The sequence below is a fragment of the Sceloporus undulatus genome, chromosome 1, assembly GCF_019175285.1.
Source record: "Sceloporus undulatus isolate JIND9_A2432 ecotype Alabama chromosome 1, SceUnd_v1.1, whole genome shotgun sequence".
Taxonomy (NCBI): Eukaryota; Metazoa; Chordata; class Lepidosauria; order Squamata; family Phrynosomatidae; genus Sceloporus; species Sceloporus undulatus.
Window position 1 is genome coordinate 381062851 of NC_056522.1, and position 14951 is coordinate 381077801.

General features: G+C 46.1%; 1 protein-coding gene across 1 annotated transcript in view; it reads left to right on the top strand.

Moving 5' to 3' along the window:
• FANCM (FA complementation group M) overlaps positions 1–14951 on the top strand; it is a 67624-nt gene that overhangs the window by 48856 nt on the left and 3817 nt on the right. Inside the window, exons 14-21 of the mRNA XM_042445832.1 lie at positions 1100–3026; positions 5442–5521; positions 5635–5700; positions 6447–6584; positions 7368–7524; positions 7995–8101; positions 9166–9723; positions 12975–13332. Coding sequence (XP_042301766.1) covers positions 1100–3026; positions 5442–5521; positions 5635–5700; positions 6447–6584; positions 7368–7524; positions 7995–8101; positions 9166–9723; positions 12975–13332 — 3391 coding nt within the window. The remainder of the gene's footprint in view (positions 1–1099; positions 3027–5441; positions 5522–5634; positions 5701–6446; positions 6585–7367; positions 7525–7994; positions 8102–9165; positions 9724–12974; positions 13333–14951) is intronic.

The following is a 14951-nucleotide window of genomic DNA, read 5'->3' on the forward strand; positions in this document are numbered from 1 at the left end:
GCTACTAGATCCCTTTACATACTGATTATCCAGACTAACATGGCTATGTCTTTGATTTTTTTAAAAGTATGTGTAATTCAGTTGGAAGTAGTTTTGGACAGTAGTGTTTTCTATTGCTGCTGGTAACTGCTCCAGTCAGGTGGGATGTTGGGACCCAGTTAGCTGCTCAACCTTCAATGCAGAGCCATCTGCCCCAAGGGATCTCCTGTTGTTCCAGAACTGGCAACCATTCCTGGGATTCAGCTGAAAGAGAAGAGACCTGAACGAGAGGATGTGGGTTAAGGGTTCTTACTCTTTGCAAAATGACAAGCAGGGCAAGTGCATTGCCTCATTTCATTTTTTAAAATATTGGCTGCAGTCTTGTTTACGCATCCCAGTTAGAGTAGACCTGTTGGATCAATTATTGAAGTCAACACAAAGGTAAATCCTATTGCTTCAGTATGTCTACACTGGTTAAGACTAACAACAGAGTTTAGGCCATAAGATTCTTGTCTTGTTCGTTTTACTATTGATTTGACTACACAAGTCTGAGAACACTGAAGGCTTCTTCCCTTTTCCATCTGAATGTTTATTTTCTGCTAAACATTCTCCTTCTAACGAAAGCACAGTTCCTTGATCTGGGCTCATATTTCTCCCAGAACTTATGCATGTTCCTTGAAGCTCCACCCTTTATTATGAAAAAGCTGTCATTTAAAACGGAAACCCAAACTTCAGATGGAAGGACAAGCTGATTTGAAGAGTATCCAGTGAATTTGTTTTAGTTTTCTTTTTCTAGAAGTTATGGTTAGCTCTGTACCTTTCCCCGAGCGCCTGGCCATGAGTGCCATGAGTGCCAGGACAACATCCTCCTCTAGACGCAGTGCCAGTCTTAGGTCTTGAAAAAAATGGACTGAAATCTCAGATCAACATAAGATCACTGAACCATAATGTGCAAGTGCTGATTTCTCAAACCATTGTTTCCTGGGCAAAACAGGGGGAGCCTAGTTAACACAATAGACGTGAGGGTTTGCAACTGGTTTTGAACTCTGCAAATGTCAAAAATAATGAGTTTTGTTTTCCTCCTTTTCTTTCTTTCTTTCTTTCTTTCTTTTTAAATTAGGGAGACTGCAGCTACGAACAGAAAATCCAGCCTTACTTTCACTGGGAAGATGTTGATATCTCAGATGTTCAGAGGAAGAAAAACTGTCATGATGCTGAGATTGCTCAGAAGATCTCTTTGTCCCAAAAAACTGGGGTAGATGTATCCAGAGCAAAATGTTGCTCATCTTCTTTAGAGGAGCTTGATGCAGAATGCATCTCTCTCTTTAAAGCAAGCAGCTTCAAATCAGTAAACAGGGCTCAAGGGCTGAGTGCAGGTACTGCTGCTCATGCCACGGAGACCTTTGGCCCTTCAGATTCCTTCTCAGCAGGCACATCGTTGCCACTAGTTGACAACTCCAGGGATCAAAGATTGCCAGAAGAGAATAAAGAAAACGTGGACCAACCTACCAGAATGAGTACTCTCCAAAGAGGCAAGGCTAATCACAAAAATGAAGGATCCAGAGAAGTTCAGTGTCACCCAGAAGAAGAGTGGAGCTCACAGAACAAAGACGGTGTGGATTCTGGCTATGGTCGATTTGCAGAAGAAAACTCACCTCTTTCTTCTCCTCTGTTTTATTTACCAGCATCAGAGACTGATTTTTTTGTGGCTTCAGGCACAAATACTGATGAGGACCCTTCTTGGCAAGAAGACATCCTTATGAATGTAGCAAAGCTTCTGTCACAGTCCCCCCCATCTCTGAAGGAAATCTTTGATTTTGAGGGAAAGAGAGATGGTGAAGGCCAGCAAATAGGCTCCATGCAAAAATGTGTTTCCAGTCTGTCCGTTGGCAGTTTCCCTCCAGAAAACCTGGTATCTCTCAAGAATTTGCCTAGTGCACCTCGCAGCATCTCTGGGCATAGTGGTGCCCATGCACTCCGTTCCTTAAGCTGTCCTTTGGAAACAAGTCATGCTTCTGAGCCTTCTGTTAGCAAAATAAGTGATCTTGATTGGGATGAAGTTTTTGAGATTAGTAGTGAAGAGCAGATGGAGATGCAGGAAAGAAAACTGCCAGTGACAGAATGTGGTCTGAAGATGAACTCTTTGGGAAAGGAGGTTGAGGGAGAGCCTCAAGGAATGTGTATAAAGCCTTGGAAAAATATGAGCCCAGATCAAGGAACTGTGCTTTCATTAGAAGGAGAATGTTTAGCAGAGAATAAATATTCACCAGATGGAAAAGGGAAGAAGCCTTCAGTGTTCTCAGACTTGTGTAGTCAAATCAATAATGAATGGCCACCTATGGATGAGCATGTTCCAGTCATACAGGTAGAGCCTGCAAAGTCACTGGTATTCCACAAGAAGGAAACTTTGGAGGCAGCTGGTGATGTTGACCTTGTGCTGGAAAGAGAACCCCAGCATCACAAAGATCTGTATGATGCTTCTCAGGAGTTGTTCTCTATAAACTTTGATCTTGGGTTCTCTGTTCAGGAATCAGAGGATGAGATCCTGGAGCAAGTAAACACTGGGAAAGACGGAAGAAGCTATGATGCAGCGGCTCACTCCACAGGTGCCAAGGCTTCTCCCTTGCAGAACATAGCTAGGAAATCCCCATCAACTGGCAGTAATGGATATTTTGACCAGACCAAGTTCTCCACACCGTTGCACCTGCCAAACCAGAATTCTGCTTTGCCAACATTTGAAAATGTTATTCCCATAACATCTCCTCTGACGCCAGCAGGACAGAAACAATTCCCATCACTGGGCTCTGCAAGGCCTGTGTTTTCTACACCAACTGGGAGAGGGGTGGCACCTCTTAGAGGCACTCTGGTGGGTCCTTTCACTCGAACAATTGAGGGAAGCCCACCTGTGCTCATGCCAAGCCAAGCCAAGAGCAGCATAGTCAAAGTCTTGGCCAACTCAGCCTTTCTGGGAGAGAGCTGTGCTTCACAAGCAAAGGAAAAAGCAGAAAATAAAAGCTTAAATGGCCCTAACGTGCTTTCTGCTCAAGGTACGATTTCAACAGAATTTCAGCCTTCAGAGGGCAAGTGAGAAGTTGGCAGGGGTGTAGCTGTGTACAGGGGATGTTGTTGTTAACTGCCCTTGAGTTGAGCTTGACTCATGGCAACCCTGGGGAAAAAAGCCTCCAAGCCCCTCTGTCCTGCAGGCTCAGGCGCTTGGCTTCTCTGATGGAGTCCAACCATCTGGCATGCAGTCTTCCTCTCTTTTCTATTGCCCTCTACCTTTTCAAACATCATTGACTTTTCTATTGATTCATGCCTTTTCATGATGTGGCCAAAGTACAGCAGCCTCAGTTTAGAGATCCTAGCTCCCAGGGTGAGTTTGGGCTTGATTTGTTCTAGGGCCTAATAAAATGAACTTCAACAGGGAGAAATGTAAGATACTGCTCTTAGGTAGAAAAAATGAAATGCATAGATAAAGAAAGGGGACACCTGGCTTAAGGAGACTTATACGAGTGAAAGGGATCTAGGAGTTCAAAGTAGACCACAAGTTCAACATGAGTCAACAGTGCAATGCAGCAGCTAAAAAGACCAATGCTATTTTAGGCTGCGTCAATAGAAGTATAGTGTCTAGTTCAAGGGAAGTCATAGTGCCACTCTATTCTGCTTTGGTCAGGCCCCACCTGGAATGTTGTGTCCAGTTCTGGGCATCACAATTCAAGAAGGATGTGGAGAAACTGCAGTGTGTCCAAAGGAGAGCAACTAAAATGGTGAAGGGTCTGGAAACCATGACACCCCTATGAGGAAAGACTTAGGGAGCTGGGGATGTGTAGCCTGGAGAAGAGACAGTTAAGAGATGATATGATAGCCCTGTTTAAATATTTAAAGGGATGTCATATTGAGGATGGAGCAAGCTTCTTTTCTGCTGCTCCAGAGACTAGGATCCAGAGCAATGGATGCGAGCTCCAGGAGAAGAGATTCTACCTCAACATTAGGAGGGACTTCCTGACAGTGGAACACACTCCCTTGAAGACTGTAGTGGAGTCTCCCTCCTTGGAGGTCTTCAAGCAGAGGCTGGATGGCCATCTGTCAGGGATGCTTTCACTGAGAGTTCCTGCATGGCAGAAGGGGGATGGACTGGATGGCTCTTGGAGTCTCTTCTAACTCTATGATTCCATGATTCTAGGACCCTTTTGTTTGTCTTTTGGGCTGTTCATGGTGTCCTCAGCACTCACCTTCAGCACCACATCTCCAATGAGCTTATTTTCTTTTTATCCATTTTCTTCACTGTCCAGCTCTCACATCCGTACACTGTGACGGAGGATACAATTAAATATTTAAAAGCAGTTTGAAAGCAGTACAATTGAACAATACAGCCTACTCTTAAAAGCTCTTTCTTTTAAAACCTTCAGCTTTCAAAAGCCTGATGGAATAAAAAGTTATTTGGCTGCCTATAGAAAGACAACAATGAGAGGGGCCATTCTAGCCCCCCAGGAAGGGAATTTTAGAGTGCTGAGAACCTGTGTAGAAAATACAGAAGGGATGAGGATGTGGGATGTTCTGAAGCTGCTTTAGGAGAGACAACTAAGACATGGGTAGCTGCTTTGAATCAACATGGCAAATTCGACAGTATGGAGAGCCAGCATGGTGTAGTGGTTTGAGTGTTGACTACAACTCTGGAGACCAGGGTTTGAATCCCTGCTTGGCCATGGAAACTCAGTGTGGTGTTGAGCAAGTCACATACTCTCAGCTGCAGAGGAAGGGAAAGGTAAACCCCTTCTGAACAAATCTTGTAAGAAAACCCTGTGATTGGGTCACCTTAAGGTTGCCATAAATCAGAAATGACTTGAAGACACACAATAACAATAACACTGTGGCAGATTTGGCTCTCTGGTTCACCCCTCTTTCCAAATCAAGCTGTAGCAAATATTTTTTGTGGGTTTTTCGGGCTATGTGGCCATGTTCTAGCAGAGTTTCTTCCTGACATTTCGCCAGCATCTGTGGCTGGCATCTTCAGCAAATAATTTTTCATTATGGAAGAGCTAGAAATTGGAGACAAAAGCACCCAGCAGGACCTAAACTGAGGCAGCTGAAGGAGCTTGCTTCCACAAATTTTGGGAACAAGGATTCTTGGATCTGGGTACTCAAGAGGCATGTCCAAATAAAATCGGTTTCTTTTATCCCTTCATCCCTTTGCTTGCTAACTCCTTATTTCCCGGCTCTGAAGGGCGGCACGATTTGTTATGTTTGCCTGGCTGGAAACGTTACTCAGACTGCTGCCCAATGTGGCCCAGGTGCTACTGGAGAATTGCAGGCTAGTAATTTTAAGATCCAGGGGTGAAATGGCTGCTTTGTTATTATTATTTCTTGAACAAATTGAAATAGCTCTTTTCTGCTAATGTACCAATATTTTGAATGAGGAGAGCACACTTTCTTATTGTTGCCTGTTTATTCCTTCCCAATAGGGGCTAGCAGTGAAAGTGAAGAGGAAATTGTTTTTCTCGGGAAAAATAAGAGGAAAAGAACAATTTTAACATCTCCAGAAGTGAGTGGTTAAAATTAAAAAATCTCCAGACTCTAAACAAAACTCCCCACTCTGGAATCTCAAAATACAATTTTAAGATTATTTCTTTTCTTTTCTTTTTTTCTCCCTTGAAGAATAACGACAATGACTTTGAATCACCAATTCACGCTGTCAAGAAACGGAGACATCCACTCATTGCAGTGAGTAGCTCTTCTCACCTGTGCAGAAACAACTTGTATCAAACACAGTTGCTCAGCTGGGGTTCAGTATCCATCTTTACCATCAGGAAATAGTTCTTCTGACAAAGTGCTTCCATCCTACAATGGGGGTCACTTAGCTGCTTAGTTTACAAACATAGAATACTTGTTCTTGTTCCTTTTCCAGTTTGGTAACGCTGCTGTTTATTCCTTAGAGATACATCTGAAACAACAGTGATGGTCAAATCTTCTTTAGATTACAGGAAGAGATAAAACTCCCTCATGCTCCTTCATTCAGCATTAGCTGAATCTTGGAACCTGCAGTCTTTCACATACAGCGTGCCTGCGCCATACGCGGCCTTGAGCATACGCACTCAAGCCGCGGGGTGCGCACAGGGCAGAAGGGGCGGCGCGTCCCATTCAATTGTTTCCAATGGGGCTCGAGCATAGGCAGAAGTCACCCTACGCGGAGGGATCCAGAACGGATCCCCCGCGTAAGGCGAGGACAGACTGTATTCATAGAATTGGAAGCAAGCCCAAGGGCCATCCAGTTCAACCCCATTCTGCCATGTAGGAAGACACAGTCCAAGCACTCCCCTGTTCATTTTCAGCCCCTGCACAGAAGCAGGTGGGCAAACCCTGTGGGCCTCCTCTTACAATGGTCAAAACTAAGGCAAGGCTTGGTTGTTGGAGCTAGAAGGAGCTAACTTTGTTGCCATTCTTTACCAAAGTCTGTGTTTGCATTCCAGTTAGATTTGTCCGATGATGATGAAAGCACAAATCTTTCTGAGAAACAGAACCAGTTGCTGGGCGATGCAAAGAGCTGGAGCAAGAGTCCAGTTCAAGGTGTGAAAAGGCAGAAGAGGAAGGGCAGTGCTGTGCCAGAGGTAGGTTGCATTTCACTGAAGCCATCTTATCCTTGTGTCAAGGTGGGTGGAAGCTGATATTTCTCCCCTTTCTGGAGCTATGGGCAGCAAGGTAGCCCTGGAGAGTGGATATGAACATAACCTGCTCAGAAAGGTGTTTCTTCCATTGTGCCAAATCTGAAATGTAAGGAGGGGGTATAATTCTATTGTTGGGCCCATGGCTTGCATGTAGCTTTGTCCTGTTCTCACTGCACCAGCAGGCAGGGTGCCAGAAGTTCAGAAGCTGAAGGAGCAAGGGGGATCCTGTGAGCAAACAGTTCAGGGTCAGGGTCTGTAAATCCTAAGCAAAGTCCATGGGCAGCAAATAACAAGGTCAAGAAACAGCCCAGGGTAATGAATCCTAGAGTGATATCTTGTGATAGGTTCACCTTATGGTCACCATAAGTCAGAAATGACTTGAAGTCACACAACAAAAACAACAACAGCACAACATATTTTTCATGCTTAGAGACTTTAACCCAGAGTCTTTGCAGGCTATTGTGAGCTAGGAGATGTTTGATGGCTGGCAGCACTCCCAAGAAAATTTCAAGGATTGTTGGGATTAGGTCATGCCCTGTGTGCGTGGCTTGCAATGGGTCAGTTCCAAAAAGAACCTGTTGCAGCTGACATGACTTTTGGGCAGCCTATTGTTCTTAGAAGCCTACAGCCCTCTGGTGATGATGTTTCCTGAGTCTCAGTTCCAAGCTGGAGTCCCCGAAGGCCACAGTTGGTTGTCAGGAATTTCCTTTCTTTTGCTTCCTATAGCATGTCGCCAGATGTTTCATAGATGAGGAGGCTGAACTTTCTGAAGACGAAGCTATGGAGATTTCATCTGATGAGAGTGTGTCCTCACAAGATGAACTGAGCTCCTCCCTTGCCCAGTTTCTTAATGATGAGACAGAGATCACCCAAGAGTTAAATGGTATGCAAAGAGAAAACCCTGTATAGTTGTTTTTTTGGCCATCCCTTATGTCTTTTATTTACATGGTGTTCTACTTTTGGCAAATAGCTTCTTCAGGACAAATGCAAAGTGGTGTCATCCTGTGACTATTTTTTTTTATTATTTTTTGTTACCAGTTGCCAAATCAGGAGTGGTGGGTAGGGTGAGAAAATCAGATTAAAGACTATAGGATGTGGGAAATGGGAACTCAATACTCATCCACCACCAAAATCTGACAAAATCCCACCTGCCCCCCCCCCCCCCCCCCCCCCCCCCCCCATCTTGCCCTCTGGAAGATGCCTTTAGCACCACTGTAAGTTTCCCCTCCGGTGTGGAGGAAAAGACCAGCTCAAACTGGAGCACTTGACTGTCGTTTCCATTCCTCTTCCATCTGACTGCCTTTCCTCTCCTCCTCCTCCTCCTCCTCCTCCTCCTCCTCCTCCTTCTTTCAGAGTCTGAGATGCAAGGAGTCTATCTGAAATCTGTCCGCAGCCCAGCTGTTGGCAACAGGTATAAGATGGTGCATAAAGGACAACATTCACTAGCTGTCTTCTCTCAGGTAAGAAGTCAAACAAGGAGGATGGCACTACAATTCTTTGAGCCCAAAGCCCAAGCTGGAGTTGGTTTTGATCCACAAGTCCCCTATTTTCTTTTTTAAAAAACCTTTATGCAGGCATGTCCTTGAGAGGAGAAGATTCCCTTTGTGTGCCTGTCAAAGAGCCAAGCATTCCTTTGGAGGCTTGACTGAATGGACTGTGCCAAAGGGAGCTCAACTACCCACTACTTCCACAGTGCTGGAGTCTGTCTTATTAAAAATATTTTAACACCACCACCACTAATCATCACACAATTTAGGAAACATTCCCAGAGTGGTTTACATCTGTGCTCCTTTAGCGCTCTGATATGGGAGACTGACCAGCTTTTCTTTGCTCCCTGCTCCAGGGACTGGCACAATATTTGGACCCACTGGCTGCAATTGCTTCTTTCTTTCCTTCCTGGAAACGTTTTGTATAGCAGCAGCTGATGGCCTGTGGGACGGCAGCAGTCCATGATCCACTAGTTTAAGTGACATTGCTTTCTGTAACAGATAATATGATTCTATGATTCTATGAAATAATCTTCCATAAAAATGTCACAAACAGGGCCAATTATAAGAGACATGAGAAATACAGGAACAAATTATTATTAACCTTTATTTATATAAGTGCTGTAAATTTACACAGTGCTGTACATACAATCTTTTTAATTAAACAGTTCCCTGCCCTCAGGCTTACAATCTAAAAAGACTCGACACAAAAGGAGAAGGGAGTGGTGGTGGGGAAGGGGATCAGGTAAATGAAGATTAAAGAAATAGCCTATTTACCAAGCCAGGAGTTTGGTAACTGTGGCTGCAAAAGCACATTTCAGACTCAGTCCCATCCCTGATGTGGAAAAGAGCTGAGCTCTTGCAAACTGCATTAAAAGGTGTCTCTAACAATCTGAGGCAGCAGAGCTTGTAGCCTCAGTCCATTTGGGGCTCAAAGTGCAGCTGTGTGTTCTGCTGCTGCTCTTCCTTTATGAGACAAGAACTGCTTCACAGATTGCCCTCAGCACTTTATTTTCTTTTTCTCTTTTTCGTTCCAGATTCCAGAGCAGGATGAGAACTATTTGGCAGACAGTTTCTGTGTTGAAGACAATGAAGAGGACAACCCCAAGAGTGGCTCTACTGAGGAGGAGGAGGAGGAACTGTCTGTCAATTTTGACCTGTTGCAGGAGGACAGTTTTGCAAACGGAAGGAAGCTATACTGCACCCGCCGCAGAAAAAAACTGAAGGAGAGACACAAGGAGGAAGAGGAGGGACAGACTCCTCCATTGCTGCCAAAGAAACTGTCCCGAGTTCGGATCCTTGAGGATTCTAGTGAAGATGAGGGAGGAGTCAGAAGTGAAAGAGGAGTCACAGAACCCACAGCCATCATTAAAGCCAAGAGGGGTGCTCACGATATCCCATCACTGGCTTTGGACACCTCCCAGGACCACAGACCCCCTGCGCCGAAGATGCAGGTCCAGCTGCCCCCAGAAAGCAGGGCCCACAGTCTCCTGGACCAGAAAGTCTCCCTGTCAGAAGAACTGGATTTCCGCCCTCAGTGCAAAGGCCCAGGCCAGAGGGAGGCCATGACTGGGGATCACTGGGCTCCTACCAAGGTACAGACATGGCTTGAACTGGGGCCTCCTTCTTTGGTTCTGCTGTGGGAACTGGGTCTGGAATAGTAGGCCTAAAGTGTTAGAAGGGAACAGTGAGTTAAAACCGTTTCCCACAATGAGGACACTTTACACCCAAACCATTTCTGCCCAAGATTTCATAGAGCCACACAAGAGTCATATTGTCCAACCCTCTACGCATGTGGGAAATCATAGCTAAAGCACCCATGAGAAGTGGCCATCCAACCTCTTGTAAAAAATAAAACAAAAACAAAACCCAACTCCAGTGAAAGCGAGTCCATCACCTTCCAAAGTAGTATGTCCTTCTGTCAAGCAGCTTTTACCTTCAGTGGGCGCTACCTAATGCTTAGTCAGAATCTCCTTCCTTGTAATTTTAATCTGTTGTTTTGGGTCTTGTCCTCTGGAGCCACACAGAAGTGTTAGACGTTTGCTACATCTTCCACATGATGCTAGGCCTCCAGATTGTCAAAGATCATAATAGGATGGCGTGCCGCCTTTCAGGACAACTTCCTTCTCCTCCTCTCCTCTCTTCCCTCCTTGCCTCCCTCCTCCCTTCCCTTACCCCTTACTTACCTTTTGGACCGAGAGGCGCGGCTGCTTGGCCTCCTTGCCATTGCAGCAAAAGCCGGGTGGTGGCGGTGGAGGCCAAGCCTCAGCCTCCTCGCTGCCGCCGCAGAAGGACCCGATGGTGCTGTTGGAGGCCTCTTGGCCCCAACAGCACTGCCACCAGGCCTTTCCTGCGGCAGCGGCAGCAAGGAGGCCGAGTCGCGACGCTGGAGGTCTTCAAGGCTTCCAGCGCTGGCATCCGGCCTCCTGGAGCCTCCGCTGCCGCAGAAGGGCCGGGTGTCGGTGTTGGAGGCCAAGAGGCCCCCAGCACCGACACCCGGCCCTTCTGTGGCAGCGAAGGCTCCAGGAGGCCGAGTGGCAGTGCGAGAGGCCGTGAAGGCCGCTGCAGGGAAAGATCGGTGGTGGTGAGGAGGCAGAGCGCAGCCACGCCAGAGGCCTTCAAGGCCTCCCATACCGTCACCTGGCATCCTCGCTGCCACCACCATGGAAGGGCCCAGTGTCAGTGCTGGGGCCTCTTGGCCTCCAACACCGGTATCTGGCCATTCCGCGGAGGCCGGGTGCCGGCGCCGGAGGCCTTCAAGGCCTCTTGCACTGCCACTCGGCCTCCTCGCCGCCACCGCAGAAGAGCCGGGTGTCGGTGATGGGGGCCTCTTGGAGGGAGGAGAGAAGGGGAGGCCAGGGACTTTTGTTGCCAATGGCGCACTGCCATTGGGAACAAATGGGACTTGAGCATACATGGATTTTGGTATACGCGGGGGGGGGGTCCGGAACGGATCCCCCGCGTATACCAAGGGCCCACTGTATATAATAATAGCAAATAGAACTCTAATGGAATGCAACACAATAATGCAATACAATACAGCTCTTATACAATATAACACAATACACATAATTCCCCCTCCCCCCTGCTTCAAATATACAACAAAAACTCCAAATATAACAATGACAAAAACTAAAATAAATCATTAAAACCATTACTCAAATCATATTGCCATCTCTACTTCAAGCTAAATATAACCAGCTCAGTCCCCTGTTGCATGGTTTCTAGGCCCTTTACTATCTTTAGCACTCTCCTCCATATGTGTTCCAACTTGCCAGTGTCCTTCTGTGCTGCCCAGGTGAGGTCTGAGTCAAATTACAAGAAAGAAAAGGTAGAAGTTCCCCTATGGATGTGGTTGGTCATTTTTGTCCTATTCGCAGTGCCCACATTCAGTTCAGAGTTGCAGAAGCAGAGTTTAAAATTCATTGGTATAAAGTCTGGAAGACAAGCCAATGGATTCTAATTACAATAAATCTCATCTAAACACTAGGAAGAACTTTTAACAACTTTAATAGATGTTCAACAATGGAATGGACTTCCTCAGAGGGTGGTAGGCTCTCCTTCCTTGGAGGTCTTTAAACAGAAGTTGGGTGGCTAACTCTTGGGAGTGCCTTGGCTATGTGTTAGTTGGATTAGATGGTCCTTGTGGTCCCTTTCAACTGTGATTCTATAACTAAAGGATGGCTGGAGGGGACTGAAGCGGATGTGTAGATGCAGGGGAGCTATTCAGGGCTCCCAGGCACCATATCCTCTCCTCTAGACAACTATTCCTGTTCCCTTTCTGTCATGAGAGCTAGAAACATACCTAAGTAAAAGCAACATTAAGATTCCACACTTCTTATCAGATTGTCCCATTTTCTGTGGAAAGTTTGTGCTGCCAGGAAAATTAGCCAAGTTTGCTAAGAGAATTACACTGGTCCCTCCACATTCGTTGGGGTTAGGACTGAAGGATCCCTGTGAATATGGAAAAACCACAAATACAAAAACACCATTCTTTTTACCTGAGAGAACACCTCTTTAGGAATCTCCAGGTCCTCCAGTGCAACTCTGTGGTCAACATCTGCCAGGAGTTGATCATAGAATCATGCTGGAGGACCTACAGATGCGTAGAGAAGTGTTTTCCCTAAAAACCTCTAGGTTCTGCAGCACAACTTTGTGGTCAACTTCTAGCAGAGTTGTGCTGGAGCACCTAGAGATTCCTAGAGAGAACATATTGATCAAATCCTCAAAAGTCAAAGCTGCAAATGGGGAGGGCCTACTGTATTTGTATTGAGCAGTCTATTTAGTCTTAGAACGACGGAGAAGAACTTGTTGGAAGTAACAACCAAATACGTTGTTGTGTGTTATTCTGTATTGTTTCTTAAATTAGGTTGTGGGCCCACCTCGAATTATTATTATTATTTAGAAGGGAGCTCGGTAGTTCTTAGTGGATCACAAGCTGCCAGTCAAGGGTCAGCAGTGCAACAGTGCTGCTATTAAAAACACTCTTCTGCAATCTTAGGGCCGGGTGACTGCCAGTCCCCTTCCAACTCTGGTTCTGGGAGCAAAATCTTCACACCAGTAGCTTTACCTCATCTTCCAAACCCCTCCTCTCCAGCCATACCGTGGGCCTTGGCTTTATCTCTGGATTCCCCTGCCTATACCAGTGTAACAGCATTTTCCAACATGGTTCTCTGTCCTTGTTGTTTCCTGAGGGTCTGCTGTAGATTGTGAGCTCCTTGGAAAGAGGGACCATGGGCCTGCCTGGGCAGTGCAGCACAAGTAATGATGAGATGATGAAAAAGTCAGGGGAGGTTTGGCTGTTCTAAGCATGGCGAGTGATGACACTTTCTTCTGATGCTTTCAGCTGGTGGAAAAGCCTTCAGAGCACATGTCTGCGCCCGCCTCCTCCTCTTTGGCCACTCGCCTGTTTTCTGGCTCCCTGAAGAACGAAAACGCCCTCTGCATCCTGGCAGACAGCCGTGAGATCGCTTCTGGGCCAGATGTCATTTCCACTCTGAAAGCCGTACATGGCATCAAGGTTCAGGTTTGCTCCTTGGGTGGCTGTGATTACATAGTAAGCAACCGTCTGGCAGTGGAGAGGAAATGCCAGGCAGAGCTCCTCAGTTACGGGCACCGGAGCAAAGTGGCACAGAAGGTGCAGCAGATGAAGAGCAAGTTTGACCGGATCTGTATCATCGTGGAGAAGGAGAGACTCAAAGCAGGTTGGTCCCTTGGCCCGGCAAGTCTCCCTCTCCCTCATTAAGCTCTCCTCTGGAAGGCGGCAGCAGCAGTAACTGAATGAGGGTGAGAAGCAGTGGCCATTTGTTTACTGAACAACATCATGGCCACAATCCTGTATTGTCCAGCATAGCACAGTAGTTTCACATGGGGAAGTACAGTTGGCCCTCTGTTTTCATGGGGAATCTGTTCCGGACCTGCCGCTGCCACTGTGAAAACAGAGGCTTGCGCATATTCAAACCCCATAGGCTTGAAGGAGGTGTGCGCCCCATTGAAAATAGAGGAAGTCGCCCCTCCACGGATTTTCAAGGTTGCGGATCCCAGATCTGCGAGTTAGGAGGGGCGACTGTATATTACCACTGGCAGTTCACCAACCCCTAGAACATACAGCGGACCCATTACAGACCCCAACTTCAGCCATTCTTTGCCTGGTGAGAGCAGCAGAAGATGGAAGAGGTGTCTATGCATGTCCTTTATTATTATTATTATTAACCTTTATTTATAAAGCGCTGTAAGTTTACACAGCGCTGTACATCAATTTTTTAGTCAGACGGTTCCCTGCCCTCAGGCTTACAATCTAAAAGTCCTTGTAGCCAGATACGAAATGATTATGTATTCCACTGGGATTCTCCGGATAATGTAATCTTAGAACTGTGTCTTTTCATTTTGCATCTGGCTACAAAAACATAACCAGATGCTTATCTAATCCCTCACAGTTCTCACCAGAAACAGAGTGGCCATAGCAGGGGAGGGGAGATTTTAGCTCTGGAGACAAGGTTGCTTGCTGTGGAGGGCAGAAAGGGAATTTCAAGCCTTCTCGTTGATCAAAAAAGTATTTGCCACTAAAAGCCAGCCAGCCATAGTAGTGGTGTTACCTACTGTCAAGTCACTTCTGACTCATGGCCACCCTCTCCTAGGGATTTCTTACCTTTGCCTTCCACTCAGGCTGAGAGTGTGTGACCTGCCCAAAGTCATCCAGTGGGATTCCATGGCTGAGTGGGGATTCAAACTGTGGTTCCTGGAAGTCCAACTCCACCATTCAAACCATTGCACCACGCTGGCTCCCCTGCTGCATATGTGGAGCCACTTTAATAATAATAATAATAATAATAATAATAATAATAATTATTATTTGTATTTTCCCGTGTCGCCCAGGTGAATTGAGGCGTGATTACAACCCAACATTAACAATAAAATACAAGAATAAAGCATATAATTTCAAACATTAAAACAGTTAAAAAACAGTGCAGTAAACATTTATAAGATCAAATGTTCTGATCCTGGATAGAAGAGTGAATGATGTCGTTACAGAAGACTGGGTGGATAGGCTTGCTGGAAGAGATCCGTCTTAACTACCCTCTTGAAACTCTCCAAGAAGGTAATGAGATGGATCTCTTCCAGAAGGTTGTTTAGGAGCCACTGAAGTAAAAGTTATTTGGGAAGTTGAGACCAGTCTGGTTGGATGTACTTCCAAGAGATTTTTCCCAGAGGTTCTGAGAGTACGGGGCGGATTATATAGGGAGAGGCATTCCTTTAAGTAACTCAGGCCCGAGCCATGTAGGGGTTTATAGGCGATAACCAACACCTTGTATTGCGCCCGGAT